General features: G+C 39.4%; 1 protein-coding gene across 1 annotated transcript; it reads left to right on the top strand.

Moving 5' to 3' along the window:
* The first annotated feature begins 2358 nt into the window (after nt 1–2358).
* Nucleotides 2359–12961, top strand: LOC129926848 (uncharacterized). Its single transcript, XM_056033326.1, has 3 exons — nt 2359–2999; nt 11883–11990; nt 12682–12961. Exons 1-3 carry the CDS (start codon nt 2479–2481, stop codon nt 12905–12907), a joined length of 855 nt encoding a protein of 284 aa, XP_055889301.1. The 5' UTR covers nt 2359–2478; the 3' UTR covers nt 12908–12961.
* The last annotated feature ends 8922 nt before the right edge of the window (nt 12962–21883 follow it).

The raw sequence follows: 21883 nt of genomic DNA, 5'->3' as shown, positions 1-21883 counted from the left end.
TTAAATAGCTTAATTTTGTCTACATGTCTACATGTAACTAATGTTTCACAAAAATAATGTAGATTTTACAGCTTTGATTATTTAAAATTGGGATTCATTCCTTCCTTGTCAAACAAGCGGTTGCCTAAGTGCCCTTTTATGACAATCTGAAACTAATTACACTAGAAGATCATTTGAGACAATGCCACCTTGACAAAACAGATGAAGATTTGAAAATCTTTCAAATACTCAAACATAAATTTCAGAATATACCCACAGAATCTCTTAGACATCATATAGAGAAGATGATGGTTTGTGAGCGGCTTACAATATCTCTTTATTTATAGCAAAATACGGAAAACATTCATTTTACCAGCTGTTGTAGTTTTAAAATCTGCTTTACACAAACCTATATCTGATTATTATTAAAAGAATTTCTTTAAGCAACAATATAGTTCATGGACTCATAGGTGGCATGAGTTGTAAAATTAAAAGCTTCTTATGCAATTCTTTGCAAACGAGTTTGGGATCAGGGGCGTCGCAGGCTCTGACAGGGTGTAGTGCTTTGTGTCTGCTCCTTATTTTTCTTCAGGGACGACCCACGAAACCTTTCCCATATTTGGGTATAGCTGTGAGGCAGCAGAGTTTTGCAGTCATTTTCCCTTCTGCTAGGTAGGTAGAAAGCCAAGATAGCCCTTCCCGCTCGAAGCTTACTGGTTTAGGTGACAGTTACTCGCGTTCGCTCCGTCTCCTTTTAGTAAAAACAGTTCCGCAGCCCCAATATTTGAGCCACACATGAAAGATCAAGATATACACGAGAAACTGTTCTTTGCGAAAACTTTTACAATTAAGGCAAATTAATTAATTAATATTTAATGTTTGAAGGACTACTTCATAGAACAATAAATTCCTATACGAAATATAATATCCATAGCAACGGATGATAAACTTGCTATAAAAAAACAACATATTTCCAGCGTGTTTAGTGATTCCAGTAATAAAAATTAATTGTTATTTAATTGGTTTAAATTTTAATTTTATCAATAAAAAAGATAATCTCTATAACTTACAGTGTCGCTTTAAATTAATTTTTCACTCTTTAACTCACTACAGTTGGAAATTAGTTTTTTTTTAAAATGTTGATGAATTTAAAAATGCAATACAAAATATGTAGGGGGTCTACCGAAAATCAGAAAACATGGCAAGGGGTCTACGAGACAAAAAAGTTTGGGAACCACTGGTTTTAACTCTCCGCTACATATTTGTATATAAATGTAAAGTCTAAAGTAACTGTGGTGGCTAATGTTGTACTAAATAATGCAATGTATTGTTTTCTTTCCACCTGAACATTGCCATCAAGAAAGTTGACCAGTCTAGAGACACACCCCCCACCCTCCTCCTGACGTGACCAGTCAGTTGTCCAATAGAACATGACAAGGTGAAACAGACACCTGAGACCCCTGTGTGACTTCACAGATTGTCCCTACGTTTGTCACCGCATCTCTTTGACCAATGCCACTATGCAGTTAGGATCCAAAGGCACTGTCTTTAGAGCTAGCCTACCGTTGATATACGGCTATTCTGAGCCTACCGTTGATATACGGCTATTCTGATCCTACCGTTGATATACGGCTATTCTGAGCTTACCGTTGATATACGGCTATTCTGAGCCTACAGTTGATATACGGCTATTCTGTGATTTTGGAATTACTGTCTACGTAACAAAAATATTTATGTAATGTTTTCAGAAACTTGCTTGTGGAGAGTTTTATGTTTGACGCTGTGATCGCGTGGAATCAAACAAGTTAATTAAGTATTAAAATCTTTGAATGTTAAGTAAGGCGCGATACATTTGAAAGGATCAGGTAAAAACTAGGGCACAAAAAATAAGATTGTTTACCAGACACACTCTTACATAAGCTGTGCTAATGTGACCCAGGCCTTCAATGTAGGCAGTAAGTCACGTATGATCTTGCAATTTTCACGATATTACTCTTAGTGATAATTTTTTTTAGAAGTGAAAGCTGTAGGGTGAATAATACATGACCCAATGTGTCATTGGCAGCATTGGCTTAATGTTTCTACTTCAAACATTGTAAGTAGAAGAGCTAAACATAGCTAATAAAAGCCCAAAAGGAACTAAAGGTTAGGTTTAGGGTTAGAATTCACAGTAACCAGAATAAAGTTGTTTCTAAAAGTATTCTTTGGAGGCAAAGTATACAACAAACATGCGTGGATATTCTGAATTACTAGTTTATTCTGTTTCATTTCAACACTGTCATCGTGACTTTATTTTGTCTTTATACTTGAATGTGCCTATACGAGTCAAGTTTGTCAAATTAAATGATTCAATTTGCTAAAGTTGATTTGATTTCATTAAAAACCACTTCACAAATCTTCGGCATTCGCTTGGATATCTCACCACTACACAGACGTCTAGCATTAAGTCTTTAAAATAACTACGCAATTCCAGCATTGTATTAATCAGGAGTCCCACAGATGGCGTTACTTGCATCTCATATACCTGTGTTATACTGCATGCTGTACTATCGAGGCGCCAGACACAACTATACTTCCCAGCTACTGCGCCCTTTCCCAGATTTTAGCATCGACTTAACCTCGAAGAATGACGCCTTGAGCGAAGAAACCGGCTTTGGGAGAAGGTCGTCCACTGAGAGACCATGGGTCTACCACAATCGAAAGATCGATCTCAATAAAGTTTGTTCTAACCAACAAGGAGCTGATCCAAAAGCAATCAAAGCTACCGGGCACCAAGACTCGAGCGACAGGTGTACATTCAGGCACCCAGACGAGGTCCGGAGAGCTTTGCCCACAAGATTTGTATCAGAAGAAGACCTGCAGACAATCACGTCACAGATTCAAACATCTGCTGCAAGAGAAGAGCACCTGAGCAAGATTAATTATGTGGTGAGATTGGTTGTGAGGCCTAAAAAGTCAGAGGCGTTGACAGAGGCGTTGGCAGAGGCGTTGACAAACGGAGATTGTAGATCCTGTGAAACGTAAGTATGAATTAGAATTCGTATGAACATTTTGTTTTGTAGCTATCAACAGTGCCAAATAATACAGCAACCGAGATGGCAGGGTCTCTAGAATCAAGAGACCTGCACACATTAGATCAAACGAGATGACACGGTTTCTAGAATCAAGAGACCTGCACACATTAGATCAAACGAGATGACACGGTCTCTAGAATCAAGAGACCTGCACACATTAGATCAAACGAGATGGCAGGGTCTCTAGAATCAAGAGACATGCACACATTAGATCAAACGAGATGACAGGGTCTCTAGAATCAAGAGACCTGCACAAATTAGAGGAAGATAATGAGAAGAATTATTACATTTTCTCTACCTTCGCATTGTAATTTTTTTCTGCAAGTGTTTCTGTAACAGGTAGTTGTATAGTAAAAATGTTCTCTATTTAAAAGCGCCGCTGTCATCATTAGGTGATGACAGCGCGGTGGCTGAGCGGTAAAGGGCTTGGCTTCCGAACCTGGGGTCCCGGTTTCGAATCCTGGTGAAGACTGGGATTTTCAACTTTGGAATCTTTGGGCGCCAGTGAGTCCACTCAGCTCTAATGGGTACCTGACATTAGTTGGTGAAAATTAAAGGCGGTTGGTCGTTGTGTTCTCTACATGACACCCTCGTTAACCGTAGGCCACAAAAACAGATGAACTTTGCATCATCTGCCCTATAGACCACAAGGTCTGAAAGGGGAACTAGTTAGGCCAGGTTCACATCGAACTTTACATTCACTTTCACCTATCCTTTGATCTGCGGGAAAGTTGGGGCACTACACAAGATCTGTTAACCTTCTTTCTCCATTCTTATCTCTCATTTGTCTGATATAATTTCATTTGGATGTTCTTTCTGAAAATATTGAAGCCTGCCTGGGTGGACCACTTCGGGGGCCGATTTTGAGTTTGTGTTTCCACACAATCTGTCTTTTGTAACCTTGTTAAATACTAATTATGTATTTATTGGAAAATACTATAAGTATGGAATTTTCACATCATACTAGATGTACTTGTATTCGTTTATCATTATCAATGGTCATGTGTCATTTTCATTGTATAAATATCATTAGATTAAATCTATATTGTAATGTTTATGTACAACTGGGTGTGTATGGTGTGTCTGTTGGGCTGAGCTTTGGGCCTAAAAGTAATAATAAAATATAAATTAATTATAACACACACATACATTGCAATTAATATTACTTTTAATACCTTGAAAAGTTAGTATTTATTAATGAAATCTTAAGACCTAACAGTTTCGTTTTTAATTCTACCAAAAAAAGTAGAGTAGATTAAAATTAAAAACTTAAACTACCTAAAGTACACTCTTTTTTGAAAGCTACAGAAAGCCACATAAATAGACTTTAACAGAGTATACTACTACTAGTCGACCAGCGGCGTAGCATACGCCGCTATTTGCAGGGCCGGCCTTAGGCCACTGCAACCTATGCCACCGCAGTGGGCCCGGCACTTTCATTATTTCATAGGATCCGCACTAATTCTAGGTGTATAAATTATTAAATTAAACCATTTTATAACTTATAACAGATTTCCCGCGTCCTCCTGTCGATTTACCACCTGGAAATCTCCTGAAATTGCAAAATATACGAAAAAGTCCAGGAAATATCCGGAAATTATTAAAATCTTTAGAAAACTCATTCAAATCTCCTGAAATATATAGACAAAAATAGTCATTTTGGGGTATCATTTAATATGGCAAACGACAATCCTACGCGCGATAAAAAAAAACGGCATTATCCCGTAATTTTGGAATCTGGCTAAAGAAGCTTCTCGCGCCTCAAACTAATGAGGAATTACTTGAGGTCAACTTAATGTCAACAATCCTTGTAGATAGATCGAAACATTTGGTAATTCTTGCTTTTGAGCGTGATCTGTGTACGAAATATAATTCTTATGATATACTGTATGACTTCGCTACACGCAAGGCTCGTGAAGTAATTCTGTAAGTAGTAAAGAATGAATGAAATGCAAAGACGAATATATTTTCTAATACAAACTCTTAATTTTCCCTTATTATCCGTATCCCTACCCAAACTGGGCCTCGCGAATTCCGTTTCGCATAGGGCTCCACAATGGTTAAGTCAGGACCTGCTATTTAGTGATGGGTGAATACAGAGTAGATTACTTGTTCTCTTCCCCCCTCTTTTTTTCGCCGCTAAAACTACGTGGGGTTGAAATAAAAAAGAGTGAACTTTCAATGACTTCTTGGTTACAACGGTTAGTCCGGCCCTGCTATTTTGTGACGGGCGAATACTACTAGTTCTCCCCCCCCCCCCCTCTCTTTTTTTTTTCGTAATGTCTGACTTGCAGAAATAAAAGAGTGATCTTTCCTTTACTTCTTGTCCAAACTCTTGAGCCATGAAGATAGTTATTTATCTATAGATTCGAAACTGTGCTTTCTACCCAGGTCCCACAGATTATGTCACTCCCGGAGATGACAATGAGACTGCATGAGACAGTAAGAACTTCCTCCTGCGGTAGTCACGATGCAGTTCTTTGACACTAAGCCATCTTTAAAAAGTTTTGATGAAGTCAGCAGTTTCTCGACGAAGGCGCCTGGCTCCGTCAATATTGGTCTAGTGAAGCTTGACGGAGTGCAAGTGGTTTTCTCTTTATAAGTCTAGTGAAGCATGACGGAGTGCAAGTGGTTTTCTCTTTATAAGTCTAGTGAAGCATGACGGAGTGCAAGTGGTTTTCTCTTTGTAAGTCTAGTGAAGCTTGACGGAGTGGAAGTGGTTTTCTCTTTGTAAGTCTAGTGAAGCTTGACGGAGTGCAAGTGGTTTTCTCTTTGTAAGTCTAGTGAAGCATGACGGAGTGGAAGTGGTTTTCTCTTTGTAAGTCTAGTGAAGCATGACGGAGTGGAAGTGGTTTTCTCTTTGTAAGTCTAGTGAAGCTTGACGGAGTGGAAGTGGTTTTCTCTTTGTAAGTCTAGTGAAGCATGACGGAGTGGAAGTGGTTTTCTCTTTGTAAGTCTAGTGAAGCTTGACGGAGTGGAAGTGCTTTTCTCTTTGTAAGTCTAGTGAAGCTTGACGGAGTGGAAGTGGTTTTCTCTTTGTAAGTCTAGTGAAGCATGACGGAGTGGAAGTGGTTTTCTCTTTGTAAGTCTAGTGAAGCTTGACGGAGTGGAAGTGGTTTTCTCTTTGTAAGTCTAGTGAAGCTTGACGGAGTGGAAGTGGTTTTCTCTTTGTAAGTCTAGTGAAGCTTGACGGAGTGGAAGTGGTTTTCTCTTTGTAAGTCTAGTGAAGCTTGACGGAGTGGAAGTGGTTTTCTCTTTGTAAGTCTAGTGAAGCATGACGGAGTGGAAGTGGTTTTCTCTTTGTAAGTCTAGTGAAGCTTGACGGAGTGGAAGTGCTTTTCTCTTTGTAAGTCTAGTGAAGCTTGACGGAGTGGAAGTGGTTTTCTCTTTGTAAGTCTAGTGAAGCATGACGGAGTGGAAGTGGTTTTCTCTTTGTAAGTCTAGTGAAGCTTGACGGAGTGAAAGTGCTTTTCTCTTTGTAAGTGGCTTGGTGGAAGTGCCTCTGTGTAAGTTGTTCTTTGTTAGTGGCTTGGTGGAAGAGCCTCTGTGTAAGTTGCTCTTTGTTAGTGGCTTCTTGTCCAAACTCTTGAGCCATGAAGATAGTTATTTATCTATAGATTCGAAACTGTGCTTTCTACCCAGGTCCCACAGATTATGTCACTCCCGGAGATGACAATGAGACTGCATGAGACAGTAAGAACTTCCTCCTGCGGTAGTCACGATGCAGTTCTTTGACACTAAGCCATCTTTAAAAAGTTTTGATGAAGTCAGCAGTTTCTCGACGAAGGCGCCTGGCTCCGTCAATATTGGTCTAGTGAAGCTTGACGGAGTGCAAGTGGTTTTCTCTTTATAAGTCTAGTGAAGCATGACGGAGTGCAAGTGGTTTTCTCTTTATAAGTCTAGTGAAGCATGACGGAGTGCAAGTGGTTTTCTCTTTGTAAGTCTAGTGAAGCTTGACGGAGTGGAAGTGGTTTTCTCTTTGTAAGTCTAGTGAAGCTTGACGGAGTGCAAGTGGTTTTCTCTTTGTAAGTCTAGTGAAGCATGACGGAGTGGAAGTGGTTTTCTCTTTGTAAGTCTAGTGAAGCATGACGGAGTGGAAGTGGTTTTCTCTTTGTAAGTCTAGTGAAGCTTGACGGAGTGGAAGTGGTTTTCTCTTTGTAAGTCTAGTGAAGCATGACGGAGTGGAAGTGGTTTTCTCTTTGTAAGTCTAGTGAAGCTTGACGGAGTGGAAGTGCTTTTCTCTTTGTAAGTCTAGTGAAGCTTGACGGAGTGGAAGTGGTTTTCTCTTTGTAAGTCTAGTGAAGCATGACGGAGTGGAAGTGGTTTTCTCTTTGTAAGTCTAGTGAAGCTTGACGGAGTGGAAGTGGTTTTCTCTTTGTAAGTCTAGTGAAGCTTGACGGAGTGGAAGTGGTTTTCTCTTTGTAAGTCTAGTGAAGCTTGACGGAGTGGAAGTGGTTTTCTCTTTGTAAGTCTAGTGAAGCTTGACGGAGTGGAAGTGGTTTTCTCTTTGTAAGTCTAGTGAAGCTTGACGGAGTGGAAGTGGTTTTCTCTTTGTAAGTCTAGTGAAGCATGACGGAGTGGAAGTGGTTTTCTCTTTGTAAGTCTAGTGAAGCTTGACGGAGTGGAAGTGGTTTTCTCTTTGTAAGTCTAGTGAAACTTGACGGAGTGGAAGTGGTTTTCTCTTTGTAAGTCTAGTGAAGCTTGACGGAGTGGAAGTGGTTTTCTCTTTGTAAGTCTAGTGAAGCTTGACGGAGTGGAAGTGGTTTTCTCTTTGTAAGTCTAGTGAAGCTTGACGGAGTGGAAGTGGTTTTCTCTTTGTAAGTCTAGTGAAGCTTGACGGAGTGGAAGTGGTTTTCTCTTTGTAAGTCTAGTGAAGCTTGACGGAGTGGAAGTGGTTTTCTCTTTGTAAGTCTAGTGAAGCTTGACGGAGTGGAAGTGGTTTTCTCTTTGTAAGTCTAGTGAAGCTTGACGGAGTGGAAGTGGTTTTCTCTTTGTAAGTCTAGTGAAGCTTGAGGGAGTGGAAGTGGTTTTCTCTTTGTAAGTCTAGTGAAGCTTGACGGAGTGGAAGTGCTTTTCTCTTTGTAAGTCTAGTGAAGCTTGACGGAGTGGAAGTGGTTTTCTCTTTGTAAGTCTAGTGAAGCTTGACGGAGTGGAAGTGGTTTTCTCTTTGTAAGTCTAGTGAAGCTTGACGGAGTGGAAGTGGTTTTCTCTTTGTAAGTCTAGTGAAGCTTGACGGAGTGGAAGTGGTTTTCTCTTTGTAAGTCTAGTGAAGCTTGACGGAGTGGAAGTGCTTTTCTCTTTGTAAGTGGCTTGGTGGAAGTGCCTCTGTGTAAGTTGTTCTTTGTTAGTGGCTTGGTGGAAGAGCCTCTGTGTAAGTTGCTCTTTGTTAGTGGCTAGGTGGAAGTGCCTCTGTGTAAGTTGTTCTTTGTTAGTGGCTAGGTGGAAGTGCCTCTGTGTAAGTTGTTCTTTGTTAGTGGCTAGGTGGAAGTGCCTCTGTGTAAGTTGCTCTTTGTTAGTGGCTTGGTGGAAGAGCCTCTGTGTAAGTTGCTCTTTGTTAGTGGCTAGGTGGAAGTGCCTCTGTGTAAGTTGTTCTTTGTTAGTGGCTAGGTGGAAGTGCCTCTGTGTAAGTTGTTCTTTGTAGTGGCTTAGTGGAAGTGCCTCTGTGTAAGTTGTTCTTTGTTAGTGGCTAGGTGGAAGTGCCTCTGTGTAAGTTGTTCTTTGTTAGTGGCTAGGTGGAAGAGATTTGGTAGAAGAACACAACTTGTGAATGCCCAACTCTTGCATTGCATTATACACCTCATTTTCTACACTCTCATTGTTAGTTTTTTTGTTTTTGTAAATGCGCCGACAAGTTAGTCAAGTTGATCATGTTGGACTAGTTGGTAAAATTGTCGATTTGGACATTTTGGACAAGTAGGAGAAGATACATTTCATGGAAAAGAGAAAAAACAACTCATTCTATTAAGCGGGTCAAACGTCTCTGGTACAGCCATGAAGGAGCATCCAACCTTTTCACGTCTTCCAAGATCTTTATGTCCTGACTGTCACACGCAGTTCAAACAAATATTTGACCCGAACAAGTCACACGGATCACAAATGAACACACACACACACAAACGATTTAGAGGATCGCGATGCCCTCCATGGAGTTTTGCAGTGTTCATTAATCAGGTCACTCGGGACTCGGGTCCAAAAAAAAAAAAAAAGCTGATCTGCGTGCATTTCAGACAGATTTGATTGACAGCTCCCGGCGGCTGGATGTAATCCTAGTCTGGGCATGTCCAGAAGACGAGCAGATTCTAAATGGTGACTGAGAGGTAGGGGTGGGAGGGGGATGACGAAGTCGATGGGCAAAAGTTTGGGTGGGGGTGGGGAGAAAGAGAAGTATACATTCCCGGCTCATAAATTTATTGAAAGATAGAGTGTCATAGCCTCGAGTCTTGTTTCTATTTTAACTTTCATTTGTATCTATATATAGTAACTTTTGATTGACTAGATATATTGTTGTATCGTATCTTATCCGTTGCCATTGTACACTATTAAACATGTTTTAAAAATAGCCCAAAAACAAACAAACAAAGAAGCAAAGTTTAACTAACTTCTATTTGACGTGCATACTGAGAAGTTGAACAAAATTATGAAAAGTAAGAATCTCTAATGTAGGCCCTAAAAGGATAAGCCAGTGATGCCCAAAATACGGCCCGCGGGCCAGATCCGGCCCGCGACGTGCTTCCATCCGGCCCGCCGAAATGTCAGCACAAATACAGAAATTCCCCCCCCCCCCCCAAATGTTCAAAATGTATCTTTACCTATGTTAGGGACGCTAACTTTTTCTAATGGATTACTAACAAGGCATTAAACATTTGTGCGTTCATGAAATAGGATTATAGAATCTTTACTTTTTTGTACAACATGATACCATTGCAAGCCAACATGTTTGTTTTTATAAAGAAAGTGTGGCTGTTTAAAAAAAAATAAGAAGAACAACAAAATATAAACAAAACTTACGTCATTTTTTGAAGTATAAAGAGAAAATTCAAATATCCCAATAATTCAATGTGAGTACTAGATCCTCAGGTTTGAAATAAAATAGTTTCAGGTCAATTCCATTACGTTTTTTGTATCTTTTACATCATGTGGCCCGCGACACCAATCTTGGAAATTAAAATGGCCAGCAGATTGAATTAGGTTGGGCATCACTGGGCTAAGCCATGAGAACCTATTTCTTAACACTGTTTCAGGCCAGCTCAATTGCACGCCCTCAAGCACACAATAGGCTTGATGAAATGATATTCGAAACTGTTCAAACCAAAAACAAAACTTAAAAATAACAAACGAATATGTGAGCACTTAAGATGGTTGTAATCCAGACAGAGTGAAAACTTCTTGCATAATGTTTAGAAAAAGAAGGTTACGAAGACAGTTTGTGTGGAAACACAAACTCAAAATCGGCCCCCGAAGTGGTCCACCCAGAAAGGTAAAAAGGCAGGTTTCAATATTTACAGAAAGTATATCAGAATGAAATTCTAACAGAGGCAAATGACAGAGACGAATGGAGAAAGAAGGTTGACAGATCTTGTGTGGTGTCCCAACGGTCCAGCTGACCAAGGGATAGGTGAAAGTGAATTTGAAGTTAAACGTGAACCTGGCCTAACTGATATCTAATAATGATTATCTAATTGATCTAATAGTTTTGTAAAGGGTCAATCTCTTATTCAAAGCCTCTTAAAAAATTACTATTGTGTCGTATTACAAGTCACGCGATAATGATTGTTGTTTTAAATTATTTTCCACTTATATGAATACTAAATAGATTTTTTCTCTTTTAAAAAAATACACATTTGACAGAACTTACTTAACTTAGCAATAAATTTGTAAAAAGAATAATTTTGACAACAAATCTAAAACTGTTTGCATAAACGTGTTTAAAATATGACAAACTGATATTTCCCTTACTAAACAGATGTCAGTATTTGCTTGTTTTACTAGTGCATAGTTGTAAAAATGGTGTATTTTTATATAAAAATATAAATATATAAAAAAAACAACTTTGCGTAATTGATTTTAAAAATGAGATTTTTCACTTTCAGAAAAGAAAAAAAGTAGTCGTTGCATCAGAACTTTGAATGGACTAAAATATTATGATGTCGGATTTTGACTATTTTTTCTAGTCTACGAGATCTAAGCGGGAGGGGCGGACAGACGGACACTGAAGAACAAAAAAGGCTTATATAAAATGTAATTGTATCAATTAGTTAAGATCAGTCATGTAATTAAATTTGTAATAGATCTAGACTAGCAATAATAAATCTGTGCGATAAATATTTTACCTATTGTTTTTGTTTAGCGCAATTTCATGCTTTTAACTTCTCAATACACTATGATCCTATCACTTGTCCGGATCACTTTTTAAATGCATTAAGAAAAAAGAAAAGGGGACTAATTCCACTTATATCACCATATCTGTCATGTACGATTTGTTTCCCCTGTTCAATACCAAAAAAAAAATTAATTAATTACCAATAGTTAATTACTAATTGGGCTTTTTAAATTCGTGTTTTGTCAGGTGGAAGAAATATTTTCAAAAACTCTACTTTATCCGAGATTGAGTGTTGGAGAAATAACTGTAAAAACATTTTACCAGACAGACAGAGTGAGTAAAAAACAAATTTTAAACGGCACTGACGCACAGACGGACTAACAGAAAACCCACAAAAACAAATAGCGGCTACTTCGCTTACGGAGGTCGCTAAGAATGTATTTTTATAGTTTAATTTTTTTTTTATATATTTGTAACAATTAAATTCCACTTCTGCTCCTTGTTGCCAGGGTGATTGGTTATGAGGTTGTGACGGAAGTGAGCGACTTCAAGGGAGTGAACTTTACAGTTGTCAACTTCAATAATGGCTACCAATTTATCGCCACTGGCCGGTGTCTGTGAGTATTTAGGCAGTTCTCTAGGCCTTCTGTCAAATAACCTATGATGGGTATAAATTAGCATTTAGGCCTACACACACACACACCTTGAAGCCATGTTTGTATCAAGCTAAAAACAAACAAATGTAGTTGAATGGATGTTTGTATAACTGGGTTTCTTTTTTATTTTTTACTAGTGTACTCCCCCACTCTCCAGAAATAAATACTCACACCCCCTTTTCAATTACACTCCTTAAGCTAGGTGCTACGGAACATTGGACGTTTTTTTATCTTACCTTGACCTCTTCCTTATGAGACGCGGTGGCTGAGTGGTAAAGCACTTGGCTTCCGAACCGGGGGTCTCGGATCCTGGGGAAGACTGGCATTTTTAATTTCGGGATCTTTAGATGCCTGAGTCCACTCAGCTCTAATGGGTACCTGACATGAGTTGTGGAAATTAAAGGCGGTTGGTCGTTGTGCTGGTCACATGTGGATCTATCTAGAGTTTCTTTTTCCCAACTTTTCCCCAACTGTTAGTCTCGATTTTGAAGAGCTTCATGTCGCGACTAGTATACATAGGTCTATGCTGTTCCCTTTTAATACCAAAAGGTAAGTGTGTGAGAGAGTGTATGTGTGTGAGAATGTGTTTGTATCTGCTTGTAATATGCAATGTAAGACTATTGCCTTCTTTTTAAAATTGTATCTTGTTCAGCAATGAAAATGCCCCTTGCAGAAGTGGAAGCCGGGCAAGGTGCAAACAAATCTACAAGGCCCACTGGACATTGGTTTGGACTAATGAACTTGGAGCTCAACTTGTTGCCCACGAGGTGCCATCGCACTGCGAATGTATAAACTTTGGCAGCGCCACCTACCCGATCTCAGCCCAATCTAACTCTGGGAATGTGGACACAACATTGGACATTGTTTCCAAACCTTAAGGAATTCAAGCCTTGGTGTATTAAAGCTAAAGATAATAAAATAAAATAAAGAATAAAAACCCCAACTACTTTTGTCATTGTTCAAATCCTTACTGTTAGCTAACATTCTCTGGGTGGAAGGAAACATTTGGTCAGAGTGGCAAGTTTGAAATTGGCCACTTAGAGGTTTGTCTAAAAAGACACTTCACTGTCATTTATTTATATAGACAGAAAACACGTTAATTATTCAATCGTAAAATAAACTTTTAAAATTGAAATAACATCTAAGAAGTCAACTAGAAAACAGACCTAAATCAGATCTGAGGGATTTATCACAAATAGATTACCCGTTTAACTAGAATCTAGAATAATATCATTGGTAAAATCACAAACCATAGGGACAATCAATGACAGATAACTAATTTGTTAATACTACTAATAATAATAATAATTTTATTTATAAAGCGCTGTTAACAAACAAAATGTAGGCTCAAGGCGCTGTAACAACATTACAAACATAAACATGAGAGCTGAGATGACTGTTAATCTAAAAAAGTTTTAAACAAATAGGTCTTAATGTTCTTCTTAAAAGTGGTGTAGCATGTTGTCTGTCTGAGATCAATGGGGAGTGAGTTCCAAACCTTTGGTCCGTGAACTGAAAAAGCACGCAGACCGTAGCTTTTGAGGGAGAAACGTGGCACTACTAAAAGCGTTGAGTCCATTGAGCGCAGGGCTCTCTGTGGGACATATGGAGTAATCAGTTCGCTAAGGTACAAGGGCATCTCATTGTTATATATACACTGATGACAAAGTGTGGCGACCTTGTAATCGATTCTCGCTTTCACGGGAAGCCAATGGAGCGTGCGCAAGAGCGTAGTAGCAGAATCTTGTCTAGTTTTTTTAAGGACTATTCGAGCGGCGTTGTTCTGTATACGTTGCAGCTTGGCTATTTTGTCATCAGGTATACCTGCTAACACGGCGTTGCAGTAGTCAAGGCGGGAGAGTATGAATGCCACAGCTAGCGTTTTTGTTGACTCTGTTGTTAAATATGGTCGGATCTGGCCTAATCTGCGCAGCTGCAGATAAAGACCTTTGCAGAGCTGACTTATGTGTGGGTCGAAAGATAGTGTTGAGTCGAAGAAAACTCCAAGATTCCGCACTACATGGACAAAAGGAACATGGCAGTTCGTGATAAAGAGAGAATCTGTGCTTTCAACTTTTGAGACATTGTTCCTAGTGCCAATCTTAATTATTTCTGTCTTGTCTTCGTTCATCTTGAGTTTATTTTCAACCATCCAATCGCTCACCCTTACAACGGTACTACTGATTTTCTCTGCCAGATGCGACACCTCTGAGTGTACTGATGAATCGTATAACTGTGAGTCATCGGCAAAGAAATGGTATAAGATGCCGGTTGGCCGTATGACACCGCTGAGTGGATATGTGTACATAGTGAACAGTACTGGGCCTAGAACTGATCCTTGGGGTACTCCGTACTTCAAAAGTAAGCTTGTTGATTCCGTCCCGCTAACAACGACACTTTGGGTGCGTTCCGTCAGGTAGGATCCAAGCCACTTTAGGACGACTCCTGCTAAACCAAAAGTTGCAGAGAATCTGGCCATCATAATTTCATGGTCTAGCGTATCAAAGGCTGCGGACAAGTCCAGCATGGAAAGAATTGATATGTGGCCTTTGTCGGAATTGTGAAGTAAGTCGTTTAGTACCCTGACCACTGCTGTCTCTGTGCTACGGCACTTCCTATATGCAGATTGAAATTCTTCCAAGAGACAGTACTGTTCAAGATGAGAAAGAATTTGCGCTAACACGATGCGCTCGAGAAGCTTTGACAGGAAGGGAAGATTTGATACCGGGTGATAGTTTTGTAGACATTCCGGGTCAAGACTGGATTTCTTTAATAAGGGCCTGACAAGTGCATGCTTAAATTGCTGTGGTACAATGCCTGAAGTCAGTGAAGAGTTCACAATGTTAGTAATTGTGGGTACAAGCTCATCTAAACATTCAAGGAACAAGGAAGTTGGAATAGGATCAAGGTCACATGACTTATTTGGCATCTTTAAAATAGTACTTTTGACATAATCTTCAGATACACGCTGAAACTCGCAAAAAGGAGAATTTTGAAAGATTGGAGAGTGGTCAAGCTGTGATGAGAGGGATGGCATGTCATTTCTAATCTGCTCAATCTTCCCAATGAAGAATCTATTGAAGGAATCAGGGAGTTCAGATACTGGGATAGATGACGGCAAATGTTCGTTATTTGCTCCCCCTAACATTTCAGCGGTGATCCTAAATAGCTCCTTTAAAGAATCAGAAGTTTCGATTTTTTGTCGAATATGACTAGCTTTTGCGTCTCTAATCATACGGTTAACCTTGTTTTTTTTCTAGTATCTATATTTGTCGATGTATCGTCAGACCTGTCTTTTGAAATGTACGTTCGGCACGTCGGCGAATAAGTTTGGCAGTCTTTATGTCTTCCGTCATCCAGGGTGCGGATGGCCTGAGACTGTACGAGTGACAAGAGGTGCATGGCTGTCCAGCAACTTTTTTAAGCAAGAATTGTAATTGCTGAGAACGTCTGTGTTGCTCTGTTGCAACAGCAAAGAGGTTACGTCCATTTTGAAGGAGGCAATATCTATGGCTTTAAGTTTACGGGAAGTCACGTTTTTCTTTGGCTTTTTTGCTTTTGATAGGCGCATTTCAAAGTGTACGAGAAAATGATCTGACAAGCCGCGGTCTGAGACATTGAGTTTGTCTATAAGCTCACTTGCATTTGTAACAATCCAGTCAAGAGTATGGCCTTTGACGTGTGTCGGGACATTTATCAGTTGGTCTAAGTTGCGATCCTTTAGCGCATTTTTCAGCGACATCGCGTATGTCTCATTTTCACTGTCAAAATGCAAGTTCACATCGCCTATGACAAATAGATCTTTTGTTGATATGTGACTGTCAAGGAGGTCTTGAAATTCTTCGATGAAAACTTTTGTTGTCAATTTATTTCTCTTGCTTGGTGGTGGGCGGTACAGGAAAATAAAAGTCAGTGTTCTACTGTGGTGGGAAAGGCGAAACTCGCACATCTCAAAGGTGCTGTACGTTGAACTTTCAGGTCTTATTGTTACATACTTGGCTAGACTATCTCTGTACAGTATTGCTAGACCCCCTCCGCTGCCTGTTTTTCGAGGGAGACTCTTTAAAATAAAGCCTGGTGGCGTTAGCTCAGTGGTTCTTGGCTCATCACCAACTTCTTTAAACCATGTCTCACTAAGGAAAACGATGTCGTAGCTATCATCAGTGATGGTGTCTGCAAGCTCAAGAGCTTTGTTACTGCATGACTGGGCGTTTAGGTGCATTATTTTAAGCCGACTGGAGGATATAGTCACCAGAGGCGTAGCACATTTTGAAGACACCGGTGGAGTAATATCACGAATTATAGGTTTTTGATGGGGACATCTGACCTCTGTTGTGTGAGGAGCAATAGGGGTGGGGTGGTTAATAAAACAGTTTAGTAGGGAACTGTTGAACTCTGTCGTAGAAGAAATGACAGGGGTAGGGGTGGGGTTAACAACACAGTAATAACCAAAAATATATTTTTAAACAAGGTTACAAAGACAGTTTGTGTGGAAACACAAACTTAAAATCGGCCCCCGAAGTGGTCCACCCAGGCAGGCTTCAATATTTTCAGAAAGAACATCCAAATGAAATTATATCAAAGACAAATGAGAGATAAGAATGGAGAAAGAAGGTTGACAGATCTTGTGTAGTGCCCCAATGGTGCTGCAGATCAAAGGATAGGTGCAAGTGAATGCAAAGTTAGATGTGAACCTGGCCTAATTAGTTCCCCTTTCAGAAAATGTGGTCTATAGGGCAGAGGATGTAAAGTTCATCTGTTTTTTGTGGCCTACGGTTAACGAGGGTGTCATGTAGCCAGCACAACGACCAACCGCCTTTACTTTTCCCCAACTAATGTCAGGTACCCATTAGAGCTGGGTAGACTCAGGGGCGCCCAGGGATTCCGAAGTTGAAAATCCCAGTCTTCTCCAGGATTCGAACCCGGGACCCTCGGATCGGAAGCTAAGCTTTACCAAGCCTCTCCTGGTCTTTACATAATGTAATTGTTTTGAAAAGGCTCTATTTTGTATTTGAATTTATGTTTGATGCATCCTAGCGGTTAAAGTTCAAGAAAATGAAGTTTATAAGATTACTATTCGTTTTAAATTAGGTCTAACTTATAATGCATACTAATTAGCTTTTTCTCTTTAAAAAACTGCTTGCATAACTGATTTTAAAAATTAGATTTTTTGCTTTCAGGAAAAAAAAGTAGCCGTTGCATCAGAACTTTGAATGGTCTAAAATATTGTGATGTCGGATTTTCAATATCTTTTCTTGTTTACGAGATCTAAACGGGACGGACGGACAGACGGACAGACATTTCGCACAAAACTAATAGCGTCTTTTCTCCTTTCGGGGGCCGCTAAAAACACTATAAAAAGTATCAAGTTAATGTAAGAATTCTTTATTTCCAAGTGCACTTAGGGAACAACTTGATGGAATGCTACAGCCAGGAAAACAAAGACGTATTCTCATCTGTCCTTGACATAGAGGTGCTGTATGACAGTTCACGAAACCAAATCTTTCCACTTTCCCAGCTGTTCCTAGCAGACTAATAAGAGAAAGGTTGGTCCATCCTTTTCTGTTGTACATCCAACTTCTCGAGCCTTTCTTCATGCTCCCGACACTGTATCGTGAAGGATGACTTTTGGCTGAGTCGTGTCTTACAATATCGCCAAACCAGCTCAGCGTTCGTCTCTTCACAGTACTGAAGAGTTCCACCTTTTTGCCAGCCAGAGTGCTGACTTGTAATAGTGCATACTCATTTCTTTTTCTTTTCCTGGTATCTGATACCCAGCACTTTTCTGTAGCATTTACTTTCAAAGGTTTGAATTCTTCCTTCAGCCTCAGCGTTCAGTGTCCATCTCTCAAAACCATAAACTATATAGAGGTGAATATACCACTAGAGAAGAAAACAGTTTTAATTACAATATGGTCCACTAAGAGAAAGCTTAAATGCACTATAATTATAAGTTGTAAGCCTGTTAGCAGCAGAATAATCGCCATTCTAGTCGGGTGTGACATAATGGGGAAATAACTATTTTTGATTACCTGTAAAGACAGGATTGATTCCCCTTACGAAGCTTAAATAAAAGCATGTAAAAGCATGTTTAACTCTTTCGCTCCGTAATTATTTTAATTTAATGAGTTCAAATCAGCGTTGGTTTCGTACAATAGGAGAGAGAGAGTTAATTGCCACGTGCTCCTGAGTTACCAGCTTGACCACTGGACCTGTGTTGTGAACTGTATATATTTTTTCTTTTAGTTATTGGTTGTGTGTCTTGTGGTACTCGGGAGAAGTGTGCCCTGCTCTGGAGATCTTTGGGCTAAGGATATCTTTAGTCATTATTGTATTTTATATAATGTTAGCACTGGCGGATCCAGGGGCGGGGGTGGTAGGGGCGATCGCCCCCCCCCCACTCGGCCGACCCCCCCCCCCCACCCCAAAGGGGGGGGGGCGGACGAATTTAATACAGAATTCACACAATTTGTATACGAATTTATTGCTTATGTTAACTATTTTTAGATTATTTCGCCCCCCCTCTAGTATGTTGGCCGATTTGGTAGTGTCGGGAGGCGATGGTATCAATCCCACCCCCCCATACACTTTCGGGTGGGGGGGGGGCGGTCCAATTTATTTGTAGAAATCACAGCTTGCTAACAGAATCAATTAGATATCTATATGATTAAAACTTGTTATTGATATTTTAACCGATCTTTATATTATGTCGTTCCCTGTTTGCCGATTGGGGGGGGGGGGGAGGGGTCGAATACCTCTACTGCCCTTCCCACCTTAACCCTTCGATTGGGGGGGGGGTCGGTCCTACTTTTATGGAGAAACCATAGTTTGTGAACAAAATTAATTCAATTAATATATAAATTTTATATTATGTCAATCCCCTTATGGTATCTTGGCCGATTCGGTGGGGTTGGGGTTGCATGTACTGCCCTCCCCACTCTAGCCCTCTGAGTGGGGGGGGGGGTCCAATTTTTATGGAGAATCATAGTTTGTGAACAAAACTTACTAGTTGAATATCTATATAATATAAACTACGTATTGATATGTGAACCCATTGTATATTATGTTGTACCACACTCTAATCTCAAATTTTATCATTAGTTAATTCAAATGAAAAAGGTTTGTACCAGGTGGGAGGGGCGATACATGCAATCACATTTCCCCCATCGGACAAATAAATACTTTTTCTTTTTGTATTATAGTTAAGAAATTACAAAATTAAAAAAATCTGTCACTAATATAATTTATATATACTATAAATTAAATTCTTATATCGAGTCGCCCAACCCCTATTCTTTAATGCCAAATGCAATCAATAGCAGAAATTATTAAAGGAGTGAAGATTAATCGTTTTCACTCTACCGCAATCCCATTTCCAGACAGAGTTTATGTAATTTCACATGAATTTATCATAATTATTTTAAGAAAGTTAGAATTCAAACGAAATTTTTCAGTATAAGAGTCATGATTGAGATGAGTTCTAAACCCAAATAGTAATTTCATAGTCGCCCTTTCCCAACCTTTACTCAATCTGATATATTTGTAGTTAAATAAATTTGGGACTATAACTCACAATTTATGCTTGCATTTAATTGAAAATTATTTATCGAATAATTTTTTTTTCGGCGGCGATCCTCAAAGCCAAAATCTAAATATTTATCTTTTCAAGGAACAAATCCGTTTTATTTGCAATGTATTAAGGGCCTATATATTCATATTAGAATATTTTTCAAGTACAACATTATTCAAAAGGTCCTTTTTAATAGTATGAATAATGAAATTTAGGTCAGGAGAATGCGTTTCTTCTGTGAAGTATGCAAGAAAAAGTTTTTGGCGTCGGAACCCCACTGATGAATAATGAGCTGTAGTTGTCAGGAGAATGCGTTTCTGCAATGAAGACTGCAAGAAAACGCCTTTGGCGACGGGGCTTCGCCCTGAACTCCACTGATTAATAATGAGCTGTCGTTGTCAGGAGAATGCGTTTCTGCAGTGAAGAATGCAAGAAAACGCTTTTGGCGTCGGGGCTTCGCCCCGAATTCCATTTATGAATAATAAGCTGTAGATGTCAGGAGAATGCGTTTCTGCAATGAAGAATGCAAGAAAACGCTTTTGGCGTCGGGGCTTAGCCCCGAACTCCATTGATGAATAATAAGCTGTAGATGTTAGGAGAATGGGTTTCTGCAATGAAGAATGCAAGAAAACGCTTTTGGCGTCGGGGCTTTACCCCGAACCCCACTAGGGAACCTTATAGCGTCACCCCAGTTGTTTTATTTTTCGCCGAATGTTGAGAAATGCTGCTGTTTTTTATTCTCATATATATATATATATATATATATATATATATATATATATAAAATATATATATGTGTGTGTATGTATATATGTGTGTGTGTGTGTGTGTGTGTGTTTTACGCACGTTTAGACATAGGGTTAGGCTTTACTGGGCGTTAGGGTTAGGGTTTGGAAAAAAATCGCCCCCCCCCCCCATTCCAAAGTTCTGGATCCGCTAGTGTTGATTAGTAGATATAGTCTCAAATGATTTCCAGGCAGTATATTTTTACCCTGATGTTCTGCATCCTGGGGTACTCCCAAACGTGACATATTTTTGTAGCCTTTTCTCTGAGGGATTCAACTCTGTAATGAATTATCAGATAGGCTTTAGTACCAAACGGATGTCTATAGGTGGGATTCTATGAAGTTTGTAGGCTCATAGGTTTCCCTGAAGCTTATAGGCTCATAGGTTTCCCTGAAGCTTATAGGCTCATAGGTTTCCCTGAAGCTTGTAGGCTCATAGGTTTCCCTGAAGCTTGTAGGCTCATAGGTTTCCCTGAAGCTTATAGTTCATCATGACCCTTTTGTGTTTTTGGCTAAAGTGGCTGTGTTGGCCTGAAGCCTGTAACCCCTGAGTGGCCAAAAGTGGTCGTGTTTTGACGTGAAGGCCTGTGACTTTCATTTTTGTTTTTACACTGATGTGTGATGTCCCTGATTTGACAATATATTGTATATTTAGTTGTAATATATGACTAGGGAAGTGTGCCATACTATTTCTGAATGTGTAACTTTTGTTAATTTTGTGTTGAGAAGGCCTGTGAGTTAATGGCCATTTATTTACACATTTATTTTACTTATGTAAATAAACTTTGTATATATCTTTTCCTGCGACTTTGTTGAAATTAAGTCTTGTTATGCATACATTAGTTTAGTTGTATACCTAGAGGTTATACTTAATAACCTAGGAAATACAAGTAGGGGCCAATGTACCACTGGACGAACGTGCCAGCTCACCTTTAACACTGATCTGTTGATCTGAAATACCTAAATCTAGCTATAATTCTAATTGAATCTTTTTAGCTATACCCGCTAATAGGTAAATTAATTGATCAAAATTTTGTTATGTAGAATGGGGTGCTGTTTTAGAATCAATCCCCATTATTATGTAAGCTGGGGTACTCTTACAAGCAACCTCATTCAATTTGTAACATGGGGCTAGACCTCTCAATATAACAATTATTCATGTGTGTGCCCCAACGTATGATTCTAAAAAGTTTGTAAAATGTTTGACATGTTTAGGAGGTTTCTTCAGAGTTGAAGATAATTTACTTCCTAGTCAAAACCTCCCGTAGGACGACGGGGGATGGTAGCGGTCAGAGTATGAACCCAGAACCATCTAGAAGTCCGAACGACAGTCCAGCGCGCATACCGAACGACCAGGCAGCCATACTTTATTTGTACTTACTATCAGTGCTAGAAATTTCATGTTTACAAATATATTATTTTGTGAAAATGTGTATCGGTAAGGCTATGTACTTAAAATAAGCCAGTGTCCTAAAAAAGAACAGATCTGGGGTAAAAGA

The sequence above is a fragment of the Biomphalaria glabrata genome, chromosome 1, assembly GCF_947242115.1.
Source record: "Biomphalaria glabrata chromosome 1, xgBioGlab47.1, whole genome shotgun sequence".
Classification (NCBI taxonomy): domain Eukaryota; kingdom Metazoa; phylum Mollusca; class Gastropoda; family Planorbidae; genus Biomphalaria; species Biomphalaria glabrata.
This window is presented reverse-complemented; position numbering and strand designations above follow the sequence as displayed.

Excerpts from the sequence above, each read along its gene's own strand:
- LOC129926848 (XM_056033326.1), top strand. The coding sequence starts at position 2,479 with ATGGCGTTACTTGCATCTCATATACCTGTGTTATACTGCATGCTGTAC. Across the intron at positions 3,000-11,882 it reads GATTGTAGATCCTGTGAAAC|GGTGATTGGTTATGAGGTTG; the intron begins GTAAGTATGAAT and ends CCTTGTTGCCAG. Across the intron at positions 11,991-12,681 it reads ATCGCCACTGGCCGGTGTCT|CAATGAAAATGCCCCTTGCA; the intron begins GTGAGTATTTAG and ends TATCTTGTTCAG.